Source organism: Camelus ferus, chromosome 23, assembly GCF_009834535.1.
Source record: "Camelus ferus isolate YT-003-E chromosome 23, BCGSAC_Cfer_1.0, whole genome shotgun sequence".
NCBI classification, from domain to species: Eukaryota; Metazoa; Chordata; class Mammalia; order Artiodactyla; family Camelidae; genus Camelus; species Camelus ferus.
The window spans coordinates 29,322,249-29,334,428 of record NC_045718.1 but is presented as its reverse complement, the minus strand read 5'-3'; the positions used below and the strand labels follow the sequence as shown (position 1 = coordinate 29,334,428).

The window sequence follows — 12,180 nt, the reverse complement described above, 5'->3', positions numbered from 1 at the left end:
GGGGTCCTGCAGCCCCGTGGGAGGGGGTGGGCGGGGGGCTTCTCAGGGTGCCCCTGGCTGTGCTCACAGCCCCTCCCTGGCCTCTGCTACCCAGAAAACTCTCAACAATGACCTGGGCCCCAACTGGCGAGACAAGCTGGAGTACTTTGAGGAGCGGCCCTTTGCAGCCGCCTCCATTGGGCAGGTGCACCTGGCACGCATGAAGGGTGGCCGCGAGGTGGCCATGAAGATCCAGGTAGGCACCCAGTGTGTGCTCGTCCTGGTGGGGGCTGACAGGGCAGAGCCAGGGCCCTGCAGTGTGGGGGCCTCTGCTGCATCCAACATCCCCGTGGGCCCCGTCATCCAGGGCAGGGCCTGTGTTTCATCACTTCTGTCCCCAGCTCCTGGTCAGCACTGGGTACTGAGAAATATTTGCCGAGTGAGTGTGGGAGGGAGGACAGCCTCCCAGCAAGCTTGGTTTGCATGGGGCAGGGACAGGGGACAAGTGACTGCTTGGGGCCTGAGCTGAGGGAATGGGGCCCTGAGTGGGTGGCTGTTCCTGAGGGTGGGAGGGGGGCAGTAGACGGTGGAGAACAGGGTCATGGCAGCATCGGTGGGTCTTGGCTTTGCCTTGCCAAAGTGTGGGGTCTGGGTGGGACACGGCTGGGAAGCTGATGGGCTATGGAAGGGCGGGCTCTACAGGGCTCTGCTCTGTCTGCCCGGGTGCCCCTCTGCTCCCCCTGCAGTACCCTGGCGTGGCCCAGAGCATCAACAGTGATGTCAACAACCTCATGACCGTGCTGAACATGAGCAACATGCTTCCAGAAGGTCTGAGGCTGCCCCTGGGCAAGGGGAGGAGTGTGGGATGGGCTCTGGGGACCTGAAGGGGACCCCCCAGCCCATCCTGACACCCTCCTCCCTGGCTCAGGCCTGTTCCCAGAGCACCTGATCGACGTGCTGAGGCGGGAGCTGGCTCTTGAGTGCGACTACCAGCGAGAGGCCGCCTGTGCCCGCAAGTTCAGGTGCAGCTCCAGCCTCAGGCCTTTGCCTGTTGGGAAAACAGACGGGGTGGCTTCAGGCAGCCCTCTGTGGGCTGAGGGCCCTCTGGCTCTGACAGCAGATGGCTGTCGTTGGGGCTGGGGGCCGGGGCCCCATCCTGCCCAGCTCACTGTCCTGTGTCATCCCTGGTGGGGTTGGGGGGTGGGAGCATCAGGGCGGCCGAGTGTGACCTCCCACCGCCACCAGGGAGCTGTTGAAAGACCACCCCTTCTTCTACGTGCCGGAGATTGTGGACGAGCTCTGCAGCCCCCACGTGCTGACCACAGAACTGGTGTCCGGCTTCCCCTTGGACCAGGCTGAGGGGCTGAGCCAGGAGATCCGTAACGAGGTGTGTCAATGGTGGCCCTGGAGACCCAAGGTGCTCCCTGTGGGGCGAAGGGGACGAGAGGGCTGCTGCGTTGCTCCACCCAGTGGTACCCTTGGAATCAAAGTCATCTCTGGGTGGAAGGCAGGATGGCGTGGAAGATGGGGGGAAAATGGGAGTCAGGCTTCCTCAGCCTAGATCCAGGGTCACCAGGCAGCCTGGCGCTGTGTGACCGGGACCCACCTGCCCCCAGATCTGCTACAACATCCTCGTCCTGTGCCTGAGGGAGCTGTTTGAGTTCCATTTCATGCAGACAGACCCCAACTGGTCCAACTTCTTTTATGACCCTCAGGAGCACAAGGTGAGCACCCAGTGGGACTCCCACAGGGAGCCTGAACTTCCTGGGAGCAGGGCTGCGAGATCTGGGGGTCTTGGCTGTGGTTGCACACCCCCCCCCCATTCCCACCCTGTCCTCCACTGGGGCAAACCTTCGCCCGGTCTTGACCATCCCCAGGTGGCCCTTCTGGACTTCGGGGCAACTCGGGAATTCGACAGATCCTTCACTGACCTCTACATTCAGGTAGAGGTGGAGCCGGGGGCCTGGCCTTGGCCTACGCTCTCCTGAGGCTGGGATGGGATGCCTGGATCTCGGAGGGAGGGTGGGCTTCTGTCCTGGTGTCCCTGCCCGCCCCCAGTGTCTGGTGACAGTGGATGAGGCCACAGCCGAGTCAGACTCTGGGAAGCAAAGGATAAAAGTGGGTTGGCCGGTGGCCAGCATGGGGAGGGGCAGGTGCCAGCTCCCTGGACCCCCAGGAGCTCTTTATGTGCTGCCCATGGTGGCTTTCTGTGCCTCCACCCAGATCATCAGGGCTGCTGCTGACAGGGACCGGGAGGCTGTGCTGAAGAAATCGATAGAGATGAAGTTCCTCACCGGCTACGAGATCAAGGTGAGCTCCCCGTGATGAGGTCCGCAAGGTTGGCTGAGCCAGGCACGGCCCCTGGGGCCAACTTCAGTGCACGTGGGGAGGGTGGGCTGTGGACTGCTTTTCTTTTGAAGTCTGTTGGGAACTGTGGTTTATAAATGGATGGAATCAGAGGTGATAGCTGCCCTTAAGGGTCTCCACAGAGCCCCCGGGCTGCATTAGGCATAGTCTGGAAGCCAGGCCCTGCCCCGTGCTGAGTTCTCAGGATGCCGGGGGACTGGCCATGAAGCTCTCGCTTCACCTCCCACTCCAGCCCACTTGGACATCCAAGTCATGGGGCTCATCATACAGGAGTTCAGGGCCTTGGTGAGGGCAGATGGGGGTGCAAAGCCCAGCCTTCACTTCATAAGGCCTCACTGGGGAAGGGTGAGGAGAGCATTGGAAGAAATCTTAAGGGGCATAGGTCAGGGTTCCCATCACCAGAAGCCACTCAGAAAGCAGCACTCACCTCTCCTGACAGTGGGGCAGAAGGTTTGAAGACAGTGGGTTGTCTCGGAGAGTGCAGAGGCTCAGGCCTAGGCACTGTTCTGTTTGGACTGACAGGTGTTTCATAAAAACTTTGAATTCCAGTGCCATTGGGCAGGAATGCATTCTGCCGCAGACCCCACCACTCCCTTTCGTCTTCCATGGAGCCCAATTTCACATATTAATGATGTTTCCTGGCCCCTATGGGTTTGAATTTATATCCCAGGTACCATTATTTAATCTAGTTGAAACAGTCACCTCCCTGATCTGCTCAACTTACAGAGAGAGCTTCTGAGAGCTCAGTCTAGGGACTGTGGCAGGAGCCCTGGGGTCTGAAATCTGATCTCTGCTCACCTTTCCTCTTCTCCATCCAGGCCATGGAAGATGCCCATTTAGACGCCATCCTCATCCTGGGGGAGGCTTTTGCCTCAGAGGAGCCCTTTGACTTTGGCACCCAGAGCACCACCGAGAAGATCCACAACCTGATCCCCATTATGCTGAGGCACCGGCTTGTCCCGCCGCCTGAGGAGACCTACTCCTTGCACAGGAAGATGGGGGGCTCCTTCCTCATCTGCTCCAAGCTGAAGGCCCGGTTCCCCTGCAAGGCCATGTTCGAGGAGGCCTACAGCAATTACTGCAGGAGGCAGGCTGAGCAGCAGTAGCTGCAGGCCCGGTCGCCCGCAGACGGTCCTGCCGCTAAAACTAGTAGGAAGCTGGTGGTGCCAATGCTCCGTTTCATCTCCTTCGCCCCGTGAGAGGGTGGCCGCTGATGGGGAGGGACGCTGCTTGGAGCCTGTTGCCAGTGCGGTTTTTATCACTAAGTGGGTGTTGGGGTGAGAGCCACGAGAATTTGAAAAGCAACCCCACTATGGTCAGAATCTGCGTATGTTTATTCATCCTCTGAAATAACTCTCGATAAAAAGACAATTTTATTTCCTTTTCCTTTTTGTAACAGGGGTTTTGCTAATGTGAATGTTAACCAGGAGGTGAGAGTTCTCCCTTTGAATCCCTGCCACAAAAACAAAACAAAAAAACCAAAAACCAAAAACCAAAACCAAATACCCCAAAACCAGAGAAACCTTTTGGATTTTACTGAGTGTAGTATAAGGTTTATGCGTGTATGTGTTTCTAGAATGAGATCTGTGTTTTCTGGCTTTTCCTCTCCAGCCTGAGATCTGGAGCTGGGAGAAGTGCTGATCTGAGCAGTGCCAACAAGTGCTGTTTCACCGAGATGTCCACCCACACCTGCTCTCTGGCTGGTTCCTGTATGGTTTTTTGACAACCAGAAGTTTCCAGAGAACTGCTGCCTCCTATGGGGAGGGGCAGGAGCTGCAGAAGGGGAGAGAAAGCCACGTGCTGTCTCTGTGCTCGAAGACAGGTGTGTGGGGGTCCCGGAGCCGTTGTGGAAGATGTGCACATGTCACCTGGTAGGACCCGAGGGTTCAGCACAGGCTCTGTTAATTTTTGTACAACTCTTGTAAAGACTTGTTTCAATTAAAAAAATCCTATCATTGTGGCATTCATTCTTTTACTTCAAAAGGGGTTCAAAGCTGCTGGTGATGAGCCCGAGGTCAGTTTAATACCCTTTCCCGCCTCTAGAAGCTCCTGCAAAGTTTGCCCCTTTTCCCACTGTGAGGCTCTTGGTGCCTGAACCTGGATGGCTTGGTCCACATTCATCAGAGAAGTGTGGACCAAGCCTTCTGGGTTGAGTGTCTGCCGCTTCTCTGCAGTAAGTAGATGGAAAATCAAACCGTGTTTACATAGACGTCACACTGGTGGGGAATTCTGGCTGGCAGACGGCGGGTCCTTAGTGTAGTGGGCTCCCTGCTGGTAACTGCACATGGCAGGGCCACCTGCAGACGCTCAGCCCTGCAGACTGAGTGGGAAGTCAGAAGAGGGGAGGTGAAAGCGTCAAAAGAATCGAACACTATTCTCACCTGAGCTATGGAAGGAACTATGAAAGTCCTAGAATAAACTAGCCCACGTCCTCCTAGTGTAACGAGGACACCTGGACGGGGAGGGGGACTGGCAGAAGCGGGTCCCATAGACGAAAAGAGTCACTTTTCTCCATTCCTCAGACTTTAATCAGCGAAAAAAAGACAGAATACTCAATCCTAACAGTTCCCTGTTTTATTGCAATACATCAGCGTCTGGTTAATATTAAGTGATACCAACATAAAATATGGGCGAGGAGTCTTTTGTTACATTTTTGACTGTCTCGCCTTAAATATTTCTGTGCAAAAGAATCCACACCATTGTTTGGTAGCAGAGAATCTCTTATAAAGTTCCCTAAGACGTTGAGGGCATAAAACCAAACAAAATGAAATAAGGAGTGATAAGAGGCCAAAGCAGTATCTTTTCCCCTTCCATACACACTTATTTGTCAGCATTATATCCTAAACCAAAAAATGATTACACCCAGGCCATGCAAAACTGTACAATAATATTACAATGAGAAAAAACCCTAAAAAATTTATAAAATAAATGATATTACACTATCAAATAAAAAGGCAGGTCATTTTGTTTTCATGAAATTTCCAGGTTGATTTTTCATCAGTTTCCCCCCTTAAATGCAATGGTTTCTATGTGGACTGGCTGTCCCCGGGAAGGAAGTGCTGGGCAGGAGACAGAGCTCCAGCGGAAGCGAGGCCCTCTTACCGAGCAGGACTCTGCGAAGAACTCTGGACTTGTGGCATAAAGTCGTAACAAGGAAAGATTTTAAGAAGGGCCCGACGAAATGCCATGTGGCTTATCTAGTTAATCAGGGACTGGGCCAGGGAGAGGCGGGGAGCCAGGTGCCCAGTCACTTCCCTGTCATGCCCCGCGGACCAGGCAGTGGCAAAGTCTGACCACTGCTGAGAATGCGCCCTCGGTCCAGAGAGTGGATGCCGAGCTCTGCAAGGCCCCGCTTAGCTGGGAGACCACGGTGTTCGTGGCCAGAGGCTAGCAAACGGCCCTGCTGTACCTGGGGGTTAGGGATGTCCGCCCACCCCTACTCTGGCTTTTCTTTAATGATACCTGAGAGTCCATAAAAATGCAACTGGTCTTTCACAGAAGCAGATGTGGCCACTGAGTAACAAAATGACGTGATCCTACCCATATGGAAGGCAGGCAGAGGCTGAGAGCCAGCCAGAAATGACAGATTGTTGCTGTAAACGTAATAGGAATTTCAGATTCTTCCCTGAAGCATGGGCACAAGAATAACTTGTAAAACTAAATATATGGGCTGTTTTTAGTTGTATTTCATAGCCTTAAAACTGTGCTCCCTGGAAAAGAAGATAAATCACTAAGTGTCGGGATAAGTGCGTGTGTGCGTGTACACACGTGACAAGATGTGAAATCTGCTTTAGCAATCATTTTACAAGGAGGAAGGCTTTTGTTTTTTGGCAAAAAGATATATATGTATATATGTAAATTTATACACCTAAAGCACACAGCAAGATTAAACTAGTAATTCAGGAGAAGACGACAAATTGGCTGAATGTAGATAGCACCAAATACCAACACATCTAGACTATGCCAGCAATGCCTCTCTATTCATCTTTCCTTTCTGCTGAGAAGAGAAGTGAGTTCCTGCTGCCACATAAGTTTCTTTAAACATCCTGGCCAAAAACAAAGGATGACTTCAGACAGCAATATCACATCTTTTCTATGATCTTTGTTACTGATCCCTTTGAATGATCATTATGTTTTCTGTTTCTCTAGAACCCATTCCCCATCTTTTCAAATCATTCTTCTCAGAAGCTTCTGAAGGTAACTGCTTCATATTTAAGAATGGGGATAAGCCCAGCAGAATGATCATTATCTTGGGAAAATACCCCCCAAACTACTACCCTGGGCAGTGTTTCTCCCCCAAAGCCCTGCTGTTGGAAACATATTTGGGACTGCTCTCTTACTACTGGTAAGACCATTTCACATGACTGGGGTATAGTCTGCTGGGTTGATATTCCACCTCCCTGTGAGCCCAGCAGCCAGGACGAGCCCTCAGGACTCTCATCTGCCCTGTTGGAAGTCTGCAGGGGTATGACTCACTGCAGTGGAGCACAGACTTCAGGTATGGTTCTATTTTGATCCTATAAGCATCTTTTAAAAAATTAAAAAACCTACAGAAACTTAGCTGTCAAAGCTATAAATTAATGGCATAGCTTAATGTGGAGTCCTGTCACTCTCAGCCAGCTCAGCCTCAGGCAGGAGAGAAAAGGGAGGCAGGAAGAGGCAGGGGGACGAAGGAAGGGGAGAGGGAGGGTGTGGAGGACGCGGGGAGAGCCAGTTCCCTCCTCTCTTGGGGAAGTGCCAAGTTTAAGGAGCTACCAGAGTCACGGCAGTAACCAAACTCAAGGTCTGACTCTTGATATCTGGATGCACAAAAGGATTTTACATGACACCTTTTTTTCTGAAAGCAAAGGATTTAGAAAATTAGAGTTGTGCAGTAATTTGTGCCCATCCAAAGTAAAACATAATCAAATCTGAGCAAGCACCGAGTTCAGAATGTTTAAATGTCAAAGCTGTTATTATTTTAAATTCACTATTGTAACATTTTACAATATAATCCTCAAACAGAATTCTTTCCTCCCTCACTGAACCTCAGTAACCTGCTCCAGAGATCAGCATCAACTTGGGAATAGTCTGGCTCCCTGTGGCCTGTGGTGGGAAGGTGGGCACAGCTGTGGCTAAGGAGAAAGCTGTGAAATCAGGGCTGAAACGAGAGTTCAAACACTGCAATTCAGACGAGCTACTGCAGGAAAACACTTCCATTTTAGTTGAATTTTAAAGAAGAAAGCAGAAAATCTTTCTATCTCTCAGAGAAATTTAGATATAAAGTAAAAGAGAGGCAGATCCTGTTTACTCCCACGAGAATATTTTTATTTCTAGCCCTTTCTCTACTTCTGTGCTTAACTGGTGAAATGACTCTAGAGAAATAAAGTTCTGCATCTCATTTCCTTGTGGTAATTAAAACAGCAGGAATTCAAATGGAAATGTGACTAACAACACAATACGGCAACTAAGGGAGGAAATGCTTACGCAGTCAAGATGGCCTCGCTGGGCTGCCTTCCTGCCAGTGCCCTGGGCTGAACACGTCCATTCCCCACTGGGTATGGAAAGAATATTTGGTTAAGGCTGTTCAAGTCCTTGCATTTGAGGTTTTATATTATTTGGTAATTAAACTCTTCTTCCCAGGCTTATCTGAGGAAACTCACACCCCCTCACCCCAAAACAGACTCCTCACCAAGAAGCCAGCTCAGCTGGGGGACAGATGCCTCACTGCAACTCAGGGAGGGAGGGGATCAGCCAAGGAAAAAAGCACTTTTAGGAACCTCTTTATGGGCCTTCAGAAACTATGACATTCTTGTGTCCTTTCAGATGGAGGGGATCCAGGTGACAAAGCTGCATTTCTACATTCGTCTGCAAAAGGTACCAAAATAAAATAATAAATGAGAAGTGAGGTTCAAATTCTACCACTAGAAAAAAATGTCTTGGATAGAAGTAAATCTGCCTTTTAATGATGCTGCTGAGAGGCTTCAAAAATGTTCAAAGTCTGGTTCCTAGGTCACACTCCAAACCAATGAAACCGAAGCCTCCAAACGCCTCCTAAAGCTCCCAGGTGACCGCGACCAGTCTGAGCAACGGCACTAGAAGAACTCTCAGTCCCCAGCTCTCCCTCTGTTAATGTCAGCTTGACGCCTTCCTACCATTAATTACTTAGTTGGAAAAGACGAGAAACAACACATTTCTTTAAATTAAATGATCTCTCTCTCATATATGCATCCATCTTTCATTGAATACAAGATGCTTCTTTTTACTATATACATTCAGTATTTAACCTCTACATTTGTGTATTTACTTAAACTCTGTATTGTAGTAAAATATGCATCGTTTTAGTGAACAGGGATTTACTGGCAACAATCAGGGGGACATTCACGGCGGTGCTGAATGGGCTTGGCACCTGCCCGGGACCCGCTGGCGAGTCCCAGGTGCTGTCTCAGGGCTACAACGAGACTCTACTGTGGAAACAACGTCTGTCTAATCTTATTCTTATCACTTACATCTGTGTAATCTGTCTACTTAAGCTACCTTTGGGGGAGGGGTGAAGTATTATGGAAAGCAACTCTAAGTGCATGAAGTGAAATGAATATTAATCTAAGCTGCTCAATGAAAGTCTGCCTTTATGGTTGCTGTTCAGTCTCGGGGGCGGATGCAGGTCCTCGGCCCCCGGCCCTGCTACTGCTACCGCCCCGCCGGGGGTCTTCAGGCAGAGGTGGAAGAGGACAGGAAAGTGGGAGAAGGTGAGTGGAGGGGAGCTCAGAGCGGGAGGCCGTTCAGGGGTCCCAGCTCCCACGGTCGGTGCTCTCCAGGGAGAGGCTCTTGGTCTTTCGGGGCGACACGGGGCTGGGAGGGCTGCTCAGGTTGGAGCTGTTGGAAGCCGTGGAATGCCTCGGAGAATCCGAGTCCTGCAAGGCCCAAGGGAAGAAGACATTAAGGAGAAGCAGAGGGGCTCGGGCTACCGCGGGTGCCCTCCAGCCACCCCGGCCAAGGCCCTGTTATGGCTCTCCTACTGTCAGTAAAAAGTGCCCATTTTTTGAGCAGAATCAGAGGCACAGAATATAACAAATGCTTACAGTCCCTCCTGCAGGTCTTTAGAAACGTAGGCCATTTTCATAAAAGCTACTAGAAGTCTGAACACCTCTAGGGAAACTGCAGTTTGCAACGCAAGTGACCTGCTCGGCCACCCCCTAGTGGGGAGTGAGTGCGCAACCCTCCCGCAGCTGAGGCCCATCTCAAGGTGGTGGGACAGAGTCGCTAAACCCACTAGTCTTTCCCACCCAGGACTTCTACAAACCCCTGTCTCCAGACACAGCCACTCCCCCTGCTGTCCTCACCTCTCCATCATAGTCCCTCGCTGGGGCGTCACTGCCTTGGTCCATGCCTCCTGAAGACAGTGAGCCCTCAGATGGGGAGGGCATGGGCTGACGCTTCGCACTGTAGCTCCCTCCAGAGAATTCTCTCTTTAACGCACTGCCATTCTGTGCGGATGACCCTACAGCACACGTGCAGGTAAAACTTCACACATGCAGAAGGGGACGCTCCTTTAGAAAGTGCACAGAATGCTGAGGTGACAAGCCATCGTTCCTGCTGTCCTGGGGTCATCCTCCCGGCTTACAGCCTCTCACCGATGAACAGTGAGTCCAGCTGCGTTACCTGGACACCCCAGTCCACCAGGAGCCTGGCCACCCGGAGCTGCTGTTCCTGCCCCGGGCCAGCTGCCCGGGCTGCCGGGTGAGTGGGCAGCTCTCCAGGCCGCCTGCCTCTGCCCTGCTGGCCGTGTCCGGGCTGCCCGGCTCGCTAGACAACTCCCACATAATCCACATAATCAATTAGTCCCAGAAATAAAGACCATGCCAGCTGATGAGCCATAACTATCACTTAATGTCTAGAGACTTTTCATAAAAAATACAGAGGAACATAAGAGAAGCCTTTTCATTCCAGAGGGTAAAAAGCCTGAGATACAAAATGAGGTGAGAGTCTTTAAGAATCGCACTCTATTTTCAAATTCTGTATTTTCTGCTCAATTCTGCTGTGAACCTGAAACTGCTCTAAAAAATAAAGTCCATTAATTTAAAAAAATTGTGTGAAAAAGAAGAACTGCACTCTATTTTGATCTTAGAGTTGGGGTACATCAAAGGGGGACTGGCACCATTCAGAGGAAGGCAAAGGATGGCCAAAAACATCTTGGAAATCTTGGGTATTATTAGTATCTATTCAAAACTCAGCATTCCCTACTACTGTTCTTAAGTTTTTTCTTAAAAATGTTTTAATCTTGCTGAGCTTCAATATTAAGATCACTGGTCAGAAAAGACTGTGACACTGTTGAGGTCCGAGCACAACCACAAGTATAGACTGTGATTATTCCAATGTTTTGCTGGTTTAACAAGTCCCAATTTATTTTTTTTACATTGAGAATTCAAAGACAATGTCAAAAAGTAACTGATTGAAGCATATGCACCTATTGACACGCACACGCAGAAGTCTTCAACTGAACAGGGGCCCTCCTGGTGAAGTCCTGCCCCTGGTGATCTCCTCAGCGTCCTTCTAGTTTCAGTTTCTCTCCTGAGCCTCCAGCTGTGTGTGCATTTCCCTGTCACCATGATTTACTTACTGCAGAGGTTACCAACTCTGTATACTGCACAATAAATTATAGAGCTTTAAAAATACCAGTGCCTGGGCCCCAACCCGGACCAATAATGGCAGAATTTCGGACTTTTAAAAGCTCTTCTGATGATTCTAGAATGCAACTCAGGTTGAGAACCACTGACTTGATCTAACTCCCTAGGCAATCTGCTCTTTCTCAACACTCCAGCCAGTTTCTAGAGGTGCCTTTACTAGACACACACTGATTTTCATTTGTTGATGTGTTTATTTGGACGTGTACTCTACTTTTTTAATGTGGATCTTTTGTCTCCTTAGATTACAATCTAACTGAAGGCATAAATCATTTTTAATGATTTCTCTTCCAATTCCACGCTTAGTTTAGTGCCCAATTTAACAAAAGCCGTAACGTAAATTACTGTTTTAAAAATTTTGTCATTCTGAATAGAAAATCCAAACTGCCAGAGTTCTGCTGCTCTGCTTACTGCCCTGTGTGACCTCAAGCAAATGACTTTACCTTTCTGAGTCTCAGTTTTCTTCATTTGTAAATAAGAAAATAAATTCTACCTTATGGGATTTTTGTGGAAACAGCTGAGCATTCAATACATGGATTATAAAATGTAAGACAGAAGGTGTGCGATCAGGCTGCCAGTGCTGAGTCCGTCCCTCCGTCCCAGTGATCGATTATAGCACAAAGAACTTGATCCACCTTCGTGATCCATACCTTTTTTTTGTTCCTTTCAAAGAAAAATCACATGCAACCACCCTAATCTTAAAAATTTGAGGAAGAGTCGTTTTGAACAGCAAAGGGGACAATCTGGAAACTGTGGTCCCTGCTGACTGAGACCATATACTCAGGCAGGGTCTTTGCCAAAGAGTTCTAGATGGTGATTTGAGGGGCAGGACCCTAAATCTCTTGGGGTGAGAGTGTCTAACTCTGCATGACCTCTAGGAAAGTCGGCAGGTTCCCCAGTGAGCCTGTCACTGACAGGAGCAGATGGAGTCACGGTGGAAAGCTCTGTTTATGGGACTTTAGTCACGAAGCCATCGTGCGTCTGGCCCTGGAAGGTCCCATGCTTCTGGTTGTGGAGAATGACAACATGGTCCGCATTTCTTCTTGTGTCTCTCTTGGCTGGCTGTCCTTCTGGAAACTTTGTACATGAGCTGGGCTATTCTTGAAGCTAGTAGAAGGCACTCTAAATAGCAGAAGCCCCTGGGAATTCTTGGGACGGTCTTCCCCTTACC

General features: G+C 50.0%; 2 protein-coding genes across 14 annotated transcripts in view; one reads left to right on the top strand and one right to left on the bottom strand.

The window, feature by feature from the left end:
• The window catches only part of COQ8A (coenzyme Q8A), a 38,305-nt gene extending 33,999 nt beyond the window's left edge, over positions 1-4,306 (top strand). Inside the window, exons 8-15 of the mRNA XM_032466576.1 lie at positions 95-235; positions 726-807; positions 908-1,001; positions 1,225-1,366; positions 1,596-1,703; positions 1,857-1,922; positions 2,203-2,289; positions 3,165-4,306. Coding sequence (XP_032322467.1) covers positions 95-235; positions 726-807; positions 908-1,001; positions 1,225-1,366; positions 1,596-1,703; positions 1,857-1,922; positions 2,203-2,289; positions 3,165-3,452 — 1,008 coding nt within the window. The 3' untranslated portion in view covers positions 3,453-4,306. The remainder of the gene's footprint in view (positions 1-94; positions 236-725; positions 808-907; positions 1,002-1,224; positions 1,367-1,595; positions 1,704-1,856; positions 1,923-2,202; positions 2,290-3,164) is intronic.
• A 545-nt stretch (positions 4,307-4,851) lies between these two features.
• The window catches only part of CDC42BPA (CDC42 binding protein kinase alpha), a 239,835-nt gene continuing 232,506 nt past the window's right edge, over positions 4,852-12,180 (bottom strand). For 8 of the 13 annotated variants that reach the window (XM_032466571.1, XM_032466572.1, XM_014562113.2 and 5 more), the window contains 2 exons: positions 9,669-9,826; positions 4,852-9,239 (listed from right to left, as the gene is read on the bottom strand). In XM_032466571.1, the coding sequence (XP_032322462.1) occupies positions 9,108-9,239; positions 9,669-9,826 (290 nt within the window). In that variant the 3' untranslated portion in view covers positions 4,852-9,107. Of the gene's footprint in view, positions 9,240-9,668; positions 9,827-12,180 lie in introns of those variants that run through there. The other 5 variants (XM_014562116.2, XM_014562118.2, XM_006188113.3 and 2 more) reach the window with 3 other exon arrangements.